General features: G+C 39.5%; 1 protein-coding gene across 1 annotated transcript in view; it reads left to right on the forward strand.

Moving 5' to 3' along the window:
• Positions 1 to 6,674, forward strand: part of RAB12 (RAB12, member RAS oncogene family) — a gene marked incomplete at its 5' end in the record, with an annotated part of 11,399 nt that extends 4,725 nt beyond the window's left edge. The window contains 4 exons of the mRNA XM_009879981.1: positions 3,133 to 3,271; positions 3,803 to 3,892; positions 4,860 to 4,964; positions 5,432 to 6,674. Of these exons, the coding sequence (XP_009878283.1) occupies positions 3,133 to 3,271; positions 3,803 to 3,892; positions 4,860 to 4,964; positions 5,432 to 5,545 (448 nt within the window). The remainder of the gene's footprint in view (positions 1 to 3,132; positions 3,272 to 3,802; positions 3,893 to 4,859; positions 4,965 to 5,431) is intronic.
• Positions 6,675 to 20,315: the final 13,641 nt, after the last annotated feature.

A 20,315-nucleotide genomic window follows, 5' to 3' on the forward strand; every position in this document is an offset into this window, starting at 1 on the left:
GAAAAAGATGATAGCACCTGGTAGATGGTGAGATTTTCTATGTGAAAGATCAGCTTGATACTCTTCTCAAACTAGCTTACATAGGTAGCTTGGGGTTGCATTCTAAACTTCTTTATTGCAGAAATAGTTTTCCAATTTGTACCTTACTGTTTGAAGGCTAGTACAATGTTAATGTAATGTTAGAGGCTGCAAATTCAGCTTATTTTTTTCCAGTTTTCAAAGGAAAGAAGGGTTAGAATATCACGCTTACATGCTTACAGTCAGAAACCCATTGACTGGTTTCATTTAAACTTGCTGCGCCAGTAGAGGCATTGGTTGGGTGAAGTGTGGGGAAGTCAATGACTTAAAGCAAGGCAAAGAAAGTCAGCCATAATCCACTGTAATTAGCACGACTGGCAGGTGACAGTGGCCATCTGGCCATTTAGCATATGTAGTGGGCAGCCAGGCTGTCTATGGGTTTTTAAACTGGCCGCAGCATATGGTGTGTCTCGATTAGCCAGCAAGCTGGCCGCCAAGTTGTGTGATGTTTGGGTGAATGACCTCCACAAGGGGGAATGTGGGACCCGAGGGTACAGAGGGGAGCAGCAGCCTGGGAATACTAGAAACTTTCAAAGAGCTTGCTGGTGTTGTGGGGTGAGGAGGAGCTGATAGTACCAGGTAGACTTGGAGACAGAGCACTTGGAGCCATGGGGAGATGTGGCGTTGGAGATAACTGGAGTGGCAGAGTATAATGTTGCGTAGCTGGCTCCATCACCTACCTCTAGCCTTAGCCAGTGTGTGGATGACTGTCTTCAGAGAGGGTAGTTGAATATTAGTGCATTTATTTCCCCTCTTTTTTTTTTTTTCTAACGAATGACCTGAGTGATCTGATATCCTGGTTGCCCCTCTGTGATGGGAGTTGTTAAAGGTCCTTAGCACTGACCTGAATGCCACTGCCAGGTCACTTTGAAGTAGCCCCTTTATTTCTGTGTTCCGGTAGGGGTGTGGAGAAGAGGGGGAAGACTGGCCAGCAAAAAAAGCGCAACTTTTTCCATTATTCTGGCCAAAGCTAGAATTGATGCATTCTTCCACATGAGGTATGCCCTTCCACCTGCCGCCTAGTTATGTCTGCTCAGAATGATGGAACTAAAGGGATCTTATCTTTAATGTTTGATCAGTAGGCTGGATTAGCAACAGATGTCAGGGGCTGCTCTACTAGGTCGTAATTCTGAGAAGTCTGTTCATAAACACTAAAGCAATGTTATCCATATGTGGAAAATCAACGGTTCATACTAGAATTTTTTAATTTCTCATGGCGTGAATGTCCAAAGGACCTTTCAAAAAATAAATCTGACCATAGCAAAGAAGTAAAGGAAGAGAAGTAGAGTTATTTGCTGAGTAATACTTATATTTGTAATTTCAGCTGCCAGAACTTGTATTGCTTTAATAAAAATGCCTCATTACTGATAAGTAACTGATTAACCATCTAAAACTGGTCTGAAATACTACTACCTTATTGAAACAGGCTGCCTGTTTTCACCTTCTGTAGGGTCCCAAAGGTTTGTATGAATGTAATTCTGAAGTTCTGAGTAGAGAATGGGGTTTGAATAAAAACAAAATAAAAATGAATGCAGTAGGAATTTGTTCTCTTCTGCCCCATATTGCAGTGCCGTTGGCTTGCAGTGAAGTAGTAGTCAATATTTTTCCACAGGCTATGAAGCAGAGCTTTCAAATCTTCTTCTAGTGGACACTTCTTTACTTTGTGAAATCAGTAGGAGAGATTTGTTGCTATCAAGTATACTTGTGGCAGTTTCAGGAGAAAGTTAAGTAATTCACTTTTAAACCTGCTTAGTTAAAATTCTGCAAGATTTTGTGAAGAGCAAGATAGGTTTGTGATAGATTATTCTACTGCTTGTTGTGCATAGACTTCAGAAGAATTAATTCTTCAGGACAATCAATGTGGCATTTTGTGAACATGACTTTTTTTTTTTGGTAACAAGTGTTTTGGGTCTCCATTGTTAATCTCATTCCCAAATTCATCCTCCTCCTCCTTTTGTCTAAAATGTGATTGTTGAAGAGAGTTCCTTTTGAACTTTTGAGTCCCAACACACATGCGCACATTTTCCCCCATCCACTCTTAATTTTGGTCCATCTTTTGACTTGCTCTAACAGTGAAATTTCAAAATTATCCATTGACTCTGGGGGCTGAACTCAAGCAGCAAATGCTTGACCGCTTTGGAGCACTGTATAACTTACTTTGCAATTGTGATACCAGTCACATTTTAAGACTTGGGGTATGCACCAGCTATTTTTTTAGTATAACTGCCAAAAATCTTCCATAAACAGGCTTGATGATATGATTGAAAGCAGTTCACAGGCTTTCATGGTTCAGTAAAAAATAACCCTTCTGTCTTATCTGCTTTGGAATATAAGACATAGCTAGTACAGGTGACATGGTGTCATTGCTACAAAATAGTCTCCAGTGTAAAGGCACCCTGTCTGAAATACCTACAACGCTGAAAGGGAGAATGGAAATGTTATTTGAACACTTCAAATTAGTAGATGTAAGTGTGAAAGCCAGGTACCTACTTTCAAAAGCCATACCACATAGTGGTTGCTCACTCTTTTCATTCACATCTTGCCAGTAGCTTCTGCATTAGTTTTAGAACCACGGCTGAATTGCTGTGGTTGATCCAAAAAGGCTCTGACACTCGAATCATAATGATCAGTGCATTGCTCATTTTATAGTTGGGTGTCTGGCTGTGTTTGATAAGCATGTGTCCATTTATTTTTTTCAATTTTTTTAGGGCTGCGAAAAAACCCAACAAAATAACCAAACCACAACAACACAAAATCAGCTTAATCTACTGGTACATTTTCATTGGACAACTTCATTCTCAGACATATGTAGAACTGTTTGGTGGCCTTTCTTGGTGAAGTTAGTATGGGATAAGTAGTCCTGATACGAAACTTTTTTATGATTGAAAATGCTGCTCCATTTTTTTGCCTACACATGTACATATTGCAGTACATATATAGAAGGAAGTGTTCAATTTAGAGTGTCTAATGAGTGTGTGGGTGTTTTTATTAAAATGTAAACAAAGTTATTCTGTATTTGAAATATTTGTGCCAATGTTTGCTGCTGCTTCTTAGGGACACAGCAGGTCAGGAGAGATTCAACAGCATTACCTCAGCTTATTACAGAAGTGCCAAGGGAATTATTTTGGTGTATGATATCACCAAGAAGGAAACATTTGACGATTTACCAAAATGGATGAAAATGATTGATAAGGTAGGCGTTAAGTATTTTTTTACATGTTTTTTAAGAAACAATTTTTTCCTCAAAGGTACTCTGTAGGACTTTTTGATACAAGATTATTAAACTAATGCCAACTAATTTTCACTGGATTCTTTTAGCTGGGATTTAACATTAATGTGTTTTTGTTGCAAAATGGTTGTCCGTTCCTGCTTTCTTGAACTAGAATTGTCCCAGTTAGAATTGTCAGTGGAAATCTGTAACATTGCTCATTTACTTGTGCACTGGGGCAGAAAAATAGTGTTTTATTTCCTGTCCGTGAAATAAGGTTTTATGTTCATTCTTAGATAAACTAGAGCAGCTAGTTCTGAAGTCATGTTTTAAAAATGGAATTTAAAGACTGAAATTGCAAATTTTTTGCAACAGCATTTGGGAAGAATTTTTACATATAAACTGTGTAGGTGTGGTTCCTTACTTAGTAGACGAATTGCCCTTTTTTAATATTGTGTTGACATTACAAAATCTTACATTTCTAGGTTTAGTTAATTGAAAATGTTTTAATTGCAGTATGCTTCAGAAGATGCAGAGCTTCTATTAGTTGGAAATAAACTGGACTGTGAAGTTGATCGAGAGATTACTCGACAGCAGGGAGAAAAGGTAAGAATAGGTCTACCCAAATTCTTAGTTACTGTTAGAAGCGAAACTGCTGTGGCATTGCTGCTGACAGTCCATGGCTACTCTTGTTCAGATTTAGACTAAGGAGGATATTTGAGAGTGGCAGTGTCCTGTCAAAGTCCATATGGTATTTATGTACTTCTATAGAATTTGCAGTAATATGCTTTCCTGCTGGAGCAGTATGTCTCTGCTCTAAAAAAAAGAATAAACTACAAATTGGCTAACACTACATAGTAGTGCGGGGCTTTTTGGGCTCTGAAAGAGGGTGTAGTGAAGGTTTGAATCACAAATGGAGATATCTCTACTCAGGACATCTTTGTGAGCCTTATTCCAGACATTTGCTTTTCAGTAGTATTATAGGACAGGAAACAGCCCTGCTTGATCACTTAGCTCACCTTTGTTTTCCTGTTTCTTTTGTTCTCTTCCACCTCCAAAAGTGGTAAGGAACCTGACGAGAATATGTCTTAGCATACCACTCATAGTACCATCTTGATAGAATAATATCAGTATGGGCATATACAAATGTTTTCCTTCAGCTACCTATTGTGCATTTGGAAGTAAAGCAGAGTAGAGCGTCAAGGCTAATTCTTACATCTGTATTTCCCTTTTCTGCATTTTAATAAGAAGGTTGAGATTAACTCTTCTGAAAAGTTCTTACTTTCTGGCAATCTGCAGCAATCCACGTCAGCTGAAGACATGAATTTCTCAGATTTAAGTCTGGAAAAATGCAGTACACTTTTCCAGTAAAACAATTTTAAGTGAAAATTAGTTATATGTGGCAATATCTGCTGTACCTTGGAGATTCGGGTTTATTAATTGAATTAGATTTCAGTCACAGATTTGGAGAAAGTTGTGGGGTTTTTTTAAAGGTTTTATGGGGAGTTTATATTGCTGTTTGTTGCTGTTTGTGCATATCTTCATGTAGTTATTTTATTTTCTCTTCCATCAGTTTGCACAGCAAATAACTGGGATGCGGTTCTGTGAAGCAAGTGCCAAGGATAATTTTAACGTGGATGAAATATTTCTAAAACTTGTTGATGACATTCTGAAAAAGGTACAATATTCAGGTGGTAATTCCTCTGACCACATAAATGGTCTATGTTTAAATTATGGCTGCAGACACTTTTTGGGAGGACATAGAGGGTAAGTGCACGCAGTCAGGTGAAATTTTTTGGTGAATATGTAGCGGTCATGGTGTAGTTCACAGACTCCGTTGAACACTTCAGTTAATAAATACTGCTGTTGAATTTGGCAGCTGACTGTACATTTGCCTGCTTTCATTTGCAGGCAGTTCCGTTGTAATTTGTTGTAATTGGTTTAGGAATTGGCTTTATTTCGACAATGTCTCGCAACTTTTTTCTGAAAGAAATTCTTAACGCAACTTACTTGAATGTAGTTCAGTGATAAGAACCAGAGGATCCTTAAGTTGAGGCTTTGGCTGAGAGTGAGCTCTTGAAATGAGCTCTTTGTGCTGAGTTCTATGCAGATGACTGTTTACAGGTGATTTTTCTTTTCTTTAAGATGCCACTGGATGTTATAAGAAATGAGTTGTCCAACAGTATCCTGTCCCTGCAACCAGAGCCTGAAATCCCACCAGAACTGCCTCCTCCAAGGCCACATGTCCGTTGCTGTTGACTTGTTACTCCATACAGAGTGAAAAATAGGAGTGGGAGGGTAAAGAAAGTATCTGTACTACTCTGCACTACAATCATTTGGCAGTTTCTTGTTGCACTTTGTTATTCGAGTCAGAGCTACACACTAACTTGTAAATATGCAAATATGCAATCCTGTGTAGGATTCAGCTATAACATTTAATTATTACCCCTCTCCCTCACAATGATGTTTCATTCATTGCCCCAGTGTTATAAATACTGTACAGTCGGTGGGAATTTACCAAGCTTCCAGTCGAGGAGGAGGAGAAATTAAATCTATACCTATTCTTGACATAAATGTTGTAATAGTTCTTGTTATTATAAACAGGCAGGCAGAAGCTCTTCTGGTATGAAGATAAGTATATGGTGCTTTGCTAACTATTTTAAAGACAAATTTTTTAAAAACAGAGGACTTTATGTACAAAGCTTCCATAATCAGCATTATGTTTCCTTTAAATGTAGTGAAAACATTTTTGGCTGTAGCATCCTCTGCTGACTGGATTTATTGAAAAGCTAAGTTTAATTTTTGGCAGTCTTTTATTTATTTCATTTAATGCTGCACCCTTTCTTTGTGTACCAAGACATCACATCTGGTGCAGATCTAAGATTGCACTCTGAAATAGCATATATAATTTTCTGCATAAGCATAAACTTGGTTGCAAGAATCATTAAGTTTCAATAAAAGAATGGATATATATTCAAGCTCTAAAAGAAAGTATAAAAAGCAATGCTGCTGTCCTAGACAAATTCTTTATAAAAAAAAAATAATTAAGATGATACATTTTCCTGTGTTAAGGAATATATATGTGTATTTGTCTGGACATCTGTAGGGTTGGGGGGAAGGGAACCTAAGGTAAAATTATTTTCTTTCCTAATGGTGGAAATTATTCCCATCAAGCAAATACTGTGTTAGGTTTTTGTCTGATAATGAATTTGTGAATTATATCTTTGGTATATCTTTTATTAAAATGCACTGTTTAGTTTAGCTGTGGTAAATCAGTAGTTACATATTTGAATAACTTGGTGTGTCCTGAATGTTGTGGTATTGAAAAACATTGTGGTCTTTCTAAACTAATGAAGTGCAAATAAAATTTTGTATTTATGAATGACAATGGAACTGCACCTGTTATTAGAATGGCAAGTATCAAGTGATGGGTAAGAGGTATAATCTGGAATATGGAACAACACTTGTTTTAATTTTGTTATGATTTAATCTTCAGTTTGACAGTTCCTGTAGGTGTAGTTAGAAGAGCAGCAGACGTTAGTTGTTCACCTTGATCACTGCTCTGTTGGGAGAGCAGCTGATGACCTAGCCCAGCTGATATCTTCAAATAGCATGTGACTGCTTGTCATGCTATCTCAGCAAGTGGTCACCAAACTATTAATTACACTGGCAACACAAGTATGAAGCAGTCTTTTTCACGCTACAGCTTCTCTACTTCTCATTCTCTGGTGCTGGAACCCATTTTGTCACTTTTGCCACTCTTGTAGCCAGAACACTGGCACTGACCAGTAAGGTATACCACTGACTTAAGCAGCTTCTCTCTGTTTTCTGGAAGCAAAAAAGACACAACAAACTGTTAACATTAAAAAAAAAAATAGCCCTTGTTTCACAGAGTAAGCTCTGACATCCTGAATACAATACCATGCGGTTCTTTAGCACAGCTGGACTTCAACTGACAAATTAAGCAAGCATGGTTGATATTTGTGCTTATGTCCTCTGCCACCTTGTGCCTAAACAGTTTGCTTTTTTATATAGTAAACTTACAGTTTACTATCATATTGGTAAGGTAAAATCAATTTCTAAAGCACTTGTAGGATTTCTGATGGTACTGTGGGCAGTAGCGAGGAAGGGAAAATTATGGAAAATGAGTTTTAACTTGACAACCATTTTATTTTAGTTGATTTGTTTTTATTTGTACTTAGAAACTTGTGATTTTTTTCCTGCAGTTTTTTGAATTTAATAAAAATTAAGAAATTTGACTTAGATACACTTTCTTGTAATTCTGTTCTGTTTGTATATAGGTAGATTGGAATCGCAGTCTTTTGTACCAAAAACTAAAAATTACTGCATTTAAGACAGACATATTTATGTAAGAATGCTTGAATGTATTTGATTATTCATTGGAAATCATAAAAAGTTCAGGAAACCTGTTTGCTTTGCATCCATTATACTATGAGACTGAAGAGGGTTTTGTCTCCTAATTTTATCTCTGCAACTTTTATATGAGTCAAAAAAAAGTTCATTTATGTCCTTGCTCCACCTAGCAGGCATTTGCAGTGTGGTGCGGAAAGATGGGTGGGCAAAAAAGTTATTCTTGCTGCTCCAATGCCTCACGTGGAAGTTCAGCTGTCAGCCCAACCCTTGCTGACATCTAATGATGGACTGTTTGAATGGTCTGCAGAACTACTGAGAGATCACAGGATGAAAAAAGAGAAGATGAGCACTGGCTGCAGCTGTAAGTCTGTTCTAACTTGTGTTAGCAGATCACTGTTCTTTCAGAGCCCTGGTCAAGGGTAGCCCATTCCCGCTCTTCAGGACGTGTGTGGGGGATTGTTTCCTTCTAATGCCAAGCCCAACATGCTTTGCCGCTAAACTCATCAGATGCTGTGAGGTCGTCTAGGCCCTGGCAATTTCTTCATGCTGGAGAAAATACACAGGAGGGTCTTTTGATAAGCAAGCATGGCAAGCAGAAATCACAGGAGTGTCAGAAATAGGATAGTAACATCTGCTTCAAAGTAGTGGTGGTTTCTTGGCTTTCATAAAAAAATGGTAGGTAGATCATGGCCATTGAGTGGTGGTTTGCCACTGATTTCAGTGTGCTTAGGACTTAATCCAGTAAATTCCTCAAATGGCACAATTTCAGTGGTATGTCCAGTTAGCACTGCATCTTGTACCAAAACCAAAGTTCATCTCTGTCAAGAGACTGATACAATATTTGATTGTGTCTGTAAAGTTTTAGATCCGCCTATAATGGACATTCAACCAGTGGGCTGAGTTAACAGATCATTTCTTTGTAGGTGACCAGAAGGAAAGTAGGAAGACTGGAAATTTCTCTTGTGTAATAGTGAGTCATGATACGCAAAGAGCTGAAAGCTACTGGCTTACCAGCATATCTTGAATTATGTGCTGTTGTGCTGTGTGCACTAGAGGAATAGTGACAGTCACATGTTCCTTTCACCAGATATTCTGCTCCTTCAGAGCAGAGATATATGACTAATGTCAACATTTGGTACTTCTGAGGAAGGAGGATGTGACAAAGGTGGAAAAAAGGACTGGAAGTTGAAAGTCAGGATAGGGTGACTTGCAAAAGCAAACTTAGGGCTGCGTACTTGTGCCTTTGCTGGAGATTTCAGCATTCCCTCATTTAATTTAATTTAATCTGTTATTTATGTCATTCCAGGGGCTGGAACTTCTGGCAGCAAAGGATTTGCCTTAGCTGGTTTGCCTTTTTATCACTGTTATTTGTGAAAGTGATACTCCAAAGCGATCATTACTTAGGGTGCTAGATTTAAGCAGGATTGGGAATTTGGTAGGTCTTTCTGACTTGGGCAAGGATTTCTAGTTAATCCAGTTAGCCTTGGAAGCCAATAGTTTTCTTACAGACTAGTGCTATCAGTTGTCTAAATGGGGCTGTTCTGGTAGCTGTCGCTGCTGGCATCCTTCTGTTCAATACCTTTACCTTTTTTTGTGTCAAAAATCTCCTATCTCATTGAGATAGGAAGAGAAATTCGATTTGTAGCAGGTACATTTCTGAGGCGGGAAGGAAAGCAAGGTAGGTAGGAAAAGGGGAACAGAGCGATCAAGCCTGTAATGAAAGAACATGAACAAAAACCTTTTCTAGAAGGGGAATAGGGAACGGAGCCCATTTCCAGCTTGGTCACTTTCCTTCACTGGGAGTTCATTCACTTGAGTTCATCTCTGCAGTTTGTGAAAGACAAAAAGTAACTGCACCAACCAGCGTGAATTCATTCTCCCTTCTTGTGTTGGCAGTTTTTTATTCAGTGGAAACAGTAGTAGTTTTGCTGAAGTAAAGAATCCTTTCCCTGTAATGGAAACAACTCATTGCCATACTAATGGCAGGTATAGGTCTCACTTCTGGGGAGAAAAGGCAGAAATATTTGGACTGTGTCTTTTAAATTACTACTCCCATTTATACAGACTTGATTGTGCTGATTGCAAGTCTTCCTTTTAAAATAGTTTAAATGGGTCAATTTGAGATGTTAGTCCTTAACATTGTTTTATTTCGTGTTGAAAGATGTAAAACCTGTTGGCTCTAGTTTTTTAAAAAGCTGAATTGGCTTTGTCCTAACTAGTTGTCTGAATGGCTGCATTAAATGTAGAGTTTATTCACCTTTCTCTTCCTTCTGGCTGAGAACATTTCAAATGGTCAAAATACAAAAGTGGCATCCTAGTAGGTACCGTCGTCTTGAGTGTGAGCGTTCATACTAAATAAGGGAAAGCAGAAGTGCCGGAGTTCGTATCAGGCTGAAACGAGGAGTTTTGAGTACTGTGCGTTTTTATGGCGTGGGTTGGATTTCCTGCAAGGGCAGGCGCACTGGTGGGAATTGTCCATTAGGGGTCACTGAAGCTCCACCGTGAAAGAGTCTGTTACCTGTCCTGTTGGATTAGCAATTGCTTCTTGCTGCTTCCTACTCAGCAAATGTCTCTTTTGCAAAACTCCTGCTGCTTTTCCAAAGCAGCAACTTAAAGTATAATAGTGGTGAATGGCTGAGGGCGCTGAAAAGTTAGCCAAAGAAATGCACAAGTGTGTTGTGTTGATACAAGGAAGGAAGTATTGAAGGATTGAAAATAGACATTGCTCTTTCTGTATGCAAAGTTGTGTTTAAGTATCTTGCTGACAGAAGGGATATTTCTAACGAACTTAAAGTCATCTGTATGATAGATGCAATTTGTTTAGTTGTACTTTTTGAGGATCCCCTTTGATGACTTTTTCAAAAATCATTAAGTATACAGATGGGCCTTCTTCATTTCCTAATAAATGAATCAAAACATAAAAAACCCTCAGTGTGATTTATTTATTTGCCTTTCTGTCAGGACTCATAATATCTTTTTTTTTTTAATTCTTAAAATTGCCCCTAAAATTTGTTCTTTGTACTGTTACTTGATTTAGGTGGTCTTGAGTGAAAATATTTTTCCTTCCAACACTGGCAAAAATATACATAAACTGTCTTTGAAGCATGTTTTTCCTTAAAATTGTAAAGGTCAAATTTTCATTTTAATTCTAAGTATTTCAGAGGTCCAATTCTGTTCTTCAAGGTTGCTTCAATTCTTCAATTCTGTTCAAGGATGCTGTTTTATCACAGAGGATTACAGGGTCAATGCTATTAAAACAAAATTTTATGTCAGTCTGGGTAAGTGCCAGCCCTTGCAAAAGAATCCAGCTTTCTGTAGATCCTAACAGATAGTTATGAAAAACTTTATTTATAATTTTAAGTTTTTATTTCCTGAAGATTATTTTAGTCTCTTAGAAAGGAGGAATCCTGTTTGGTGTTGGCTATGATTTTTGTTGTTATGAGGGAATTAAGATGCTTTTTTAGATTAAATTTGTTATGTTTTCCTCTAACCCAGAGTTCCTTATTATGTTCTCTAAAGCCTTCTTATGTTGCATTTAAGGGTTATAAAATTTTACTATGTGTATCTCAATGTGTTAGTATGCACAATCCCACAAACACCTTCCCGAACTGGCATAAAATTATGGGTCTCTAAAAGCCGGCTAGTACTGAAGCAAGCAGTCAGTTTTCTTTCTCAGGGACAGTGATGCAAATTCACAGTAGCTATGTAAACACAGGCTTTATGGAATTGTCCAAGCTTGTATGAAAAGCAGGAGGGAAGGCAGTAGGGCAACCAAAATGTGTTACCTGCCAAATTATGAAATTACTTACTTTATGCTACAGATTTCTTATTGTAGTTGCTTCTTGGAGGATACTGCAACTGCACCTAATGGGGTTTCTAGTGGCATGTCAGGAGAAGGACAAAGTCCAAAGAGCTCTGATAACCACTGGGAGAAAGAGGAGACCGAAACATCCATCTACAGCCAGTGAGGACCTGCACCATATGGGCATGGCTGTGTTTGCTCCAATGCAGTTTTGATTTTTAAGAACAGAGAAGTGGAAGGGACTGCTCAGGCTTCTTTAACTTAATCCCCCATGATTACAGGCAAACATAAAATAGAAGCTTTTCCCCTACTGCCATCCTATAATAGACAAGGATTAAAAGGAAGTAGTTTTTCCCCTGCTGGGTAGGAAATTTTGATGGTAAACTTCTGCTGTCCTGGAACTGATGAATTGTAATAGCACAATGGATTTTTCTTCCAAGAATTGGTCGGATTGCTGGTGGTTTTTTTAGACTCATGTGGATTATTGATATCCACAATATACGGTGATGGTAAATTCTACAGCATAACTGTATGCTGTGAGAAAAAGTGCTTCCCTTTATTTTGAAACTATCATCTGCTAATTCATTTCACACCCCAGCATTCTCTTACCAGAAGAAACAGGGAACAGTTGTTTCCTTTTTACCTTTTCTTGCCACCCATAATTTTAAGATCCTTTATCAAATACTTTCATCAGTCGTATCCTTTACAGGCTTGACAAGTCCTAATATTTTCAGTTGTTCCTGTTGTTGAAGACATTTCATACCTTTAAATGTCCTTACAGCCCTCCTCTGTACATTTTTTCTATTACCATCTTTGTCCAAGGACAATAGCTTTTTATCATTTGATCAGTAAGTTATCCAGAAGAGGACATTTTCTTTTATCCCATGGCATCTTAGTATCTCTAAGAGCCTTCAGTGAGGGACGTGGTTGAATGGCTTTTGTAAATCCAGGTAAATTAGATCAAGTGGATCTCTCTTTTTATGCCGTCTATAATGGCTGGTTGTCACAGATATTATTAGATCTCCAATGTAATTTTTCTACGTGTCTTCTATTCTTTGATTACAGGATCTACCAACTATCCCATATCGATGTCAGTCTGATGTCCCTTAGAGAATTCTCTTCAGTGGAATGTGTGGAGGAGGACAGATGAGATGGGTAGTTTTTTTCAGTAGAAGTGCATAGTCACCACTCTAAGGAAAGCCCTGGCACGTCGCACTGTGTCTGTCAGCTGAAGAGTGGATTGAAAGCAGTTTAAAAGCAGGGAAAAATCTCCACGTTGACTCATTCAGAAGTTTGCAGTTGGTTATGTTTAACGTGCACCACTGGCATTGTTCTGGATACAAATCTGTACAAAAGTAACTCGCCTTCGAAGGTTCTTGTGAACTGTGTGCATCCAGACAAGGATTACTCAAAATGGCAACAAAATGAATCTTAATTGAAATCAGTTTGTTGTTCTCAAAATCTTGTCATGGGCAGAAATGGGGGCATACCTCATATGCAAAGCCAAGAATTTATTATTGGTCTAATTGAAATCTTACTAGACTTAAAATGCAATAAACAGTTACTACCATTAGTCCAGTTACTAAATGTCACAGTCCCAATTGTCTAATTAAATACTTCTCACTGTTTAAAAAAAAAAATCAGTTTAAATTGTTGCAGAGAAACACACATGAGCACACGTACACACAATGTGTGGAGTGTGATGCTGATGGTTGGGTTTCCTCCTTGTCTTTGTCAGGAGGAATATGATCTTGGCAGCTTCTTCATCGCCCTAGGCTCCACATGGGGCTATTTTCCTGTTTACTGACACACTCATACACCTTGTTCTTTCATCACTGGTCTGTAAGTGTGTTACATCCGTGCTTACAATATACAGTGCATTTTACATGTGTTGGATACTTGGGGTTTGCTCTCTTATACTCTGAACACTGGTTTTGCCCAGCTCCAAATTGTGTGTATCTTTAATTGGCCATGGGTGAGTACTTGCATTCTTAGTGTTATCCCTACCCCCTTCTTATCATAGAGTTGTAGAATAGTTTGGGTTGGAAGGGACCTTTAAAGGTCATCTAGTCCAACCCCCCTGCAATGAGCAGGGACATCTTCAGCTAGATCAGGTTGATCGGAGCCACGTCCAGCCTGACCTTGGATGTTTCCAGGGATGGGGCATCTACCACCTCTCTGGACAACCTGTGCCAGTGTTTCACCACCCTCATTGTAAAAAATGTTTTCCTTATATCTAGTCTAAATCTTCCCTCTTTTAATTTCAAGCCATTGCCCCTTGTCCCATTGCATCAGGCCCTGCTAAAAAGTTGGTCCCATCTTTCCTGTAGGCCCCTTTTAAGTACTGAAAGGCCGCAATAAGGTCTTTCCGGAGCCTTCTCATCTCCAGGCTGAACAACCCCAACTCTCTCAGCCTCTCCTCACAGGAGAGGTGTTCCAGCCCTTATCAGCCCAGGCCTGTATTTGTCTAAATTGCATCCAGTGTCCCCACTTCGGAGGCCTTTGCTGTCATATCTTGCCTCTATTCCTGTGTAATTACACTGGTCACTGTATGTTTGAGTCCTAGAAACTTTTTTTGATGTAGAATAACCAACTGCCACTACTATCTCTATAAAAATTACATCACATGATTAAAATAAGCAAAAGGAAACAGGTTGGGTAGTAGCTGTCTGTTTGATCACTGCGAAAAAAAAGATTTGCTACAAGTGAACAAGCTAAACCAAGGTTTCCAGTCAGGTTGAGACAAGTTCAGCCAAAGCCTGCCGAACCTCAGCCATGATGCCATGCAGGTTTGGTCCAAAACCTGTGGGCTGGGCCTAGGAACCTGGCTACGGCCCATTTGCTTCGCTGCAGCCTCGGGTGGAAACTGGCAAGTCATTGTTGGTGTAGCCATCTGAAATCAAAGAATTGCTTAAGTTAATGAAATCTTCTGTAAAGGTGGTGAAAAGAAAATTAAATAATCCTTACCAGAAAGATGGAAAAAATAATAAAAAAAACCCACCCAGGAACTGTGTGAGCGGTAAACAAAGTGGTCTCAAAAAAAAAAAAAACCCAACAAAAAAACAGAAAAGAAAAGTCTAGAAAATGTATCCAGAATTCCCAAGATCCTTTTTTTCCTGTCACAGAAAAAGTCTTGTGCCACAAGAACGGGAATGTGGATGCGAAGGATATAAGAATGCTCAGAAAAACAAAGTATGCATTAATTGTGTTAAGGAGGTGATATCTTCCAAGGAATCAGAAATCTTCTTTAGCACTGACAGTTGCTCTTCAAAAACACTTGAAGACCTGAGAGGTCCTGGAAAGATGTATTTATGTCCATCTCTGATGTTAACAAGAATAAGGAAGAGGAGAACCAGACAACTCTAATAAGTCAAATATCAGATTAAAGAGACATCATTTACAACAAAAAATATTAGCCAAAAAAATCATACTGTTTTCTGTAGATAGCTGTAGAACTTCTGTATGTTCTTGCAAGGCATCACAAAGTTAAAGCTGGAGAAAGCTGTGTATACTTACATATGTTGTGGGTGCTCTGTCAATCTTAACAAGTGATGTGATCGAAAATGATCAGATCCAGTGAACTGAGTTGGTGCTGGGAAATCTGCATGGGCATTGCTAGGGAAGGGATTGCTTTGGGCTTGCTCTGCTGTAGCCTCAGAAACTGACTGCTGTGGCCCTGAAGATCACCTGGTTTAGTTTCCTCTAGAAGAGATCCACTTCATTTTCTCGAACACAATTCTGCGATGTCAGGTGAAGTGCAGTCGGAAGGGATGATTCTGATCTCAATTAAAATGCTAATGTAGGCATGTCTTGCATAGGATCAGAACCGTGGTGATTAAAGCTCCTAAAGTGGCATTTTTTATTTACTGGAACATCTTCCAGTAGTGAAGGAAGAAAGCAAGAAATTAGGACTGGAACCAGGAAACTAAACAAAATTTAAATGTGAGAGGAATACAAGGTTGCATAATAAATGCATTCAACCAACCAGTGAGATATTTCTGCAAGGGCCATGTTGAGATATGAAATGTAGCTGTAAGGGACCAGGGTCATCTACACTTAAATTAACTAAAGCTGAAAAATGCAAAAGCTCTGTCTACAAGCCTGGAAAAGCATACACTCGTGGTTCAATGGGAGGAAAAAAAATGCAAAGTAAAAATGTTGAAAGACAAGTGCACTTCAAACCGAATCGTCTTCTGCTAACTCTGGTCCTTATTTGTAATGTCTTGACCTCTTTTGCTGCAGTTGAGGCAAGGGATACTAGGCTGTATAAAATGCCACCTAACATCTTGAATTACAAAAGGCAGGAAGAAAAACAGGATTTGATTTTGCAGCAAAGCCATCCACTCAGAAAATGCTTTTCAATACAAAAGTAATAACTGTGTGCCATTAACTGTAACTGTAAACCTAAGCTCATATAATACTGTGTTTATTTCCACTGAGTGGGTTCCTGTGATTCTGGTCTTTTGCATCTCCTTAATCCCTGCACATGCTATTTTATCTATTTTCCTTTCTAACACTCCGCTTTGCTACCTGCTGTCTGTGTGCCACATGCGATTTTTGTACGCGTGCAGGATTATCTTTTTAGCAGTAGCTAGCAACCACTGGCATTTGCATGCTACTCTTATTCAATTCAATTACCAACTGTCCACAGGGCAGTAATTGCAGTTTCAGGAAGCTAAGGTTAATGAGTAAATTGAGTTTTATGTCTTCCTGGGTCATAAGATACTGACGGGTAAAATGCATTTGGATAGGATAGATTTAAATCATTGCAGTTGTGCTAGGCTGTGCTAGCAGCTCAGGAAGAAAGTTTAGATGCCTGCTGAAATGAAAGATGTTGTCAATAATGGAACACAAAGGAGGATGGAGGAGGGCTATCCTGACAAGTTCAACTTCTCTTTTCCCAGTAAATGGCAACAGCGTGCAATTAGGTCAGTGAGAAAAAGAGAATTTCAGATATTCTGCAATAAAATCAATTTTTGCTCTGCATTGCACAACTCTAACTAAGCGTCATAAATAAATACCAGTGTTTGAGAGACAAAAGGCTTAAAAGAGGGGTTTGTCTCATGTAGGCGTCCAAATGAAAATTAGACATTTGCCTCCAGGTGCCTGCCTGTCTTTGAAGCGGTCAGAAAGCAGTCCCTGGAGTACATCAGTTATCAGCTTGATCAACAGCCATCAGAGTTGATTAGTTGAATCAGCCATCCAATTCTAATCTGCCACCTGAATTCCTACTGAATTAATATGGGGCTTTTTTATATGTTTCAGTTATTTTAAAAACTTCAGCAAGTCAGTGGTTCCAGAGAAAGTTGAACTTGTCCCAGCTCTGCCATGAAAAGAGAAAGAGAAGGGGATTATGCTACTGTAATGGCTTTCTGAAAGCGGTATGCCGTTTAAAAAAGCATTGAGGTTCACATTTTCCTATATGGCAAAAGATAAGAGTAACTAAAATGAATAGGAGAGAGAATGCAAATGTCAGTAGAGATGTGAGACAGTCAAACCTCACATCTTAAATGTTGCACGCCAAGTAGTAATTCAGCAGAGTCAGATCTGCCCTGTGTCGTTCGGGGCACTCGGTGCCTTGCGCTCTCCTTCTTCCTTCACATCCCCTCAGTCTCCTGTGAGGGGCTTCAGTGAAGGGTGACCAGAGGGACCTGGACCCGTTTCCGTCCTCCTCTGGTACACTGCAACCTCAGCACATCTGGGCAGCCTCATCTTTGATCTCCCTTAAAAGCTCTTCATTAGAAAGTACGTCTCAGCCGTGGCTAGCACATTGACCTCACTCCCACGCGCATGACCCATCATGTCCCCTTCTTTCTCATTTAACTTCATGCAAGGCTGTGTTAGTGAGGGCTCGGAAGCTCAGCAACCACTTATTTGCGCTCTAACAGCTCGGTGCGCTTGGCCACTGTTGCTGTAGGCAAGAGAACGAGAGTGTTTGAGGAGAAAACAAAGAAAAGTAGAGAATGGATGGGAGTATATCACAGGTAAATTGAATTTAGATGAGGGTGTAGAAGTGGGGAAGCAGAGGAAGAAGGCATGAGACTAATCAAGCAAATTTTAATGAGGTACTGGAAGAAGAAATTGTGCTTGTTAGTATTAAACCTATATTGTCAGGCTGTCAGAGTTAGCGGGGGTGTTGCCTACCTTGTCAGCACGAGCTGAGCTGAGCCGAGCTCCTGGTGTGCCCAGATGAACCATCAAAGCAGCCTCTTGCCAGTCAGAAAGCGGGTAGCTGAGCATCGTCCAGGCTGCACACAGGTGCTCCCCAGGCAGCCCCGGAGAGCGAGTAGGGCTCAGATCCTCGGGCCGGGATCCCAAGGAGCCGTAGCACGGAAGTCTCGTGCACATTTCATACCTACAGGACAGGATTGACAGGAGCCTCCGGAGCGCTATTGCAATGGGAGCAGAAGAATTAGAAGAGCTGGAGAAGGAGGAGGAAAGAAGCAGACATACTGAAATGGAAGAGAGAAACTGGAAAAAATGTTGATAATATTAAAAGCACAGTCTAGATCTTGCCAACAAAATTGTTAGCATATGAGTGGAAGCATCTTTCAACCAGCATCTAATTGTATGTACTTTGATTGTTTCTAAAATATATATGTAGGGCTCCTTTTGTGGTGGCACAAGAAACTAACCCTCTGCTTTTCTTAAAACTCTGTCAATAACAGCAGCAAATCCTCTTTTACTAGCATTGCAATATTTAACTTGACATCTCATCTGATGCACAAGACAGCAGAACCAAAAGGGAGATGGATTAATGTAGGTAAGTATTTTCTGCATTGGATAAATGTACTTAATGCCGTTGCATTATACCTTCTTATTCCTCCGCTGTGGGTTCACAAGCACCTCACCTAAGCATATGTCAAATAATTTGAAAATGTTTCTGGCAATCAGAAGGGCAGTGTTCTTGACCAGGCACCTGTGGCAGAGCCATAATTAAGGATCTCCTCAAAAACTGAATTGGAATAATGACTGCATTTTATTCTATTTATTTGTATTTTATGGTAATACAATATAACAAGGTTCTATCTTGGCCTTTCTTTGCCCTCACACCCTTTTTTTAAAAATTTCAAATAATATTGCCTGTATGCCACAGTTCTTCTCTTAGCATATGGTCAGATGAGGGTGCACTCTCCTAATGACTATTAGTTATTTTCTAATAATACTAATATTTCCATAACCAAGATGGATGTTTCTAAGGGAATGACTACATGAGTACTTGCAGCTGTGTTCAAAACATAGTACAGCCAAAGACTCGTGAGTGTATGTTACACACCCAAAATTCAGTTCCAAACAGTGCTGGGGCTGCACTTTAAGAGCTCCTTTTAGTTCTTAGGCCTCTCCATGAAAATCAAAATTCTTGATGTTGCAGGATTAGTCAATGGCAAAACCCAGCTGGAAGATGATTTTTTCTCCCACTAAAAGTGTGGGTGGAGATCTGGGTTCGCACCTTTACTCTCTAACTATTCTCTGTTCCTGGCCAAAGCAGAATGGGTTGGGATTGTGATGCTGAGCCTGTTTAAATAACCCTTTAATAAGGGTTCTGGTTTTCTCATTATAGACACAAATTTCAGATCTGGGGTTCTGGTGTCTCCATAGCTCTTTACTAGGCTCTATGTGATTATATTAGCTCATGGCTCTAGTCCTGAAGAGAGTGTAATTTCATCCTCACATTTCAAAAGGTTAATTTCTTCTCATTAGCAATAAGGGGTCACATCACGTGGCTAAAAAAATAGTAACATACATCTGAATTTCCTACCCATGTGAGCAGTGGAAAAATGAATAGGAGTGGGAAGGAGTCATCACATCATATACTTAACTCCTCTAAATCTGGATGTTTAAATTAGGTTCCTCCACCAAGTGGAATCAGGAGGAGTCATCTCTTTCACTGTTAGGAAAATCAAGAGAGATTAGACTCCTAATTTATGTAACAAAATATTTGATTGTATTTGATTATGTATCAAATACGTTAAAAGGGTGCTGTGAATATGTCGCCTTCTTCCCAGCCTCTCAACTTCTTAAAAAAAAATGCTGAACTTTCAGAAGAACACCAGAATATCTTCTCTTGGGCTCTAGACCAACAGGAAACAACAAAGAAGCTTGAAGAAAGCTGAGAAGGAAAGATTTTCAAAAGAAAATCCAGAGCTGGAGAGGAGGAGCCACAGATGTGTGGTGCAGCCCCAACAGTAGCTGCTGCGTTTGGGGCTATACTCTCAGCCTGCATGAACTGTGAGAGCTTAATGAGCAGAACTGGCCATGCCCTTCATAAGTATTTGGGCTGAAGGACTGAAGAAGGTCATGTTTTGAAGACCTAACTACAGACAATCTGATCGTGACGGGGGTAACAAAGTATTTCTAGGAGGCAAAGGTGTAACTCCAGCAGAGCCAGGTAGGCAGGAGCTGTCATGGGAAGGGCCACCAAGCCCATGGCCCTCACAAGTGGATGCCCAGCGTTCCTTGTAGGGCTGTGAGGGGCTGTCCCTGCCATTGGCTTCAGCAGCCCAAAGGTTGCAGAAACCTTTAATCTGAATACAGCTAGATGAAAGCCGCTGCAGGTATACATAGCCATGCCATAATGGCAACTTTGATTACAATGTAGGTATCTTCAAAAATAGATGAACTTGAGAACCAGGGTCAGGATGTGATTATAAGAATTACAGGCTTTTCTAAGAGCACTGAGGAAAACAAAACCAAAAGCAAGCTGAAACCCCCATGTATTCTTCTATTTTAACCCTGGTGACCAGCTACATCAAAATGATCTGCTGGGAGCCATCGCAGCCAAAGCCACAATAAAGGAAACTGGGTGGATCGGCAACAGACATCAGAAACCTTCCCAGAGCAGAGAAGAGGTAA

This window comes from Charadrius vociferus, unplaced genomic scaffold (assembly GCF_000708025.1).
Source record: "Charadrius vociferus isolate BGI_N301 unplaced genomic scaffold, ASM70802v2 scaffold202, whole genome shotgun sequence".
Taxonomy (NCBI): domain Eukaryota; kingdom Metazoa; phylum Chordata; class Aves; order Charadriiformes; family Charadriidae; genus Charadrius; species Charadrius vociferus.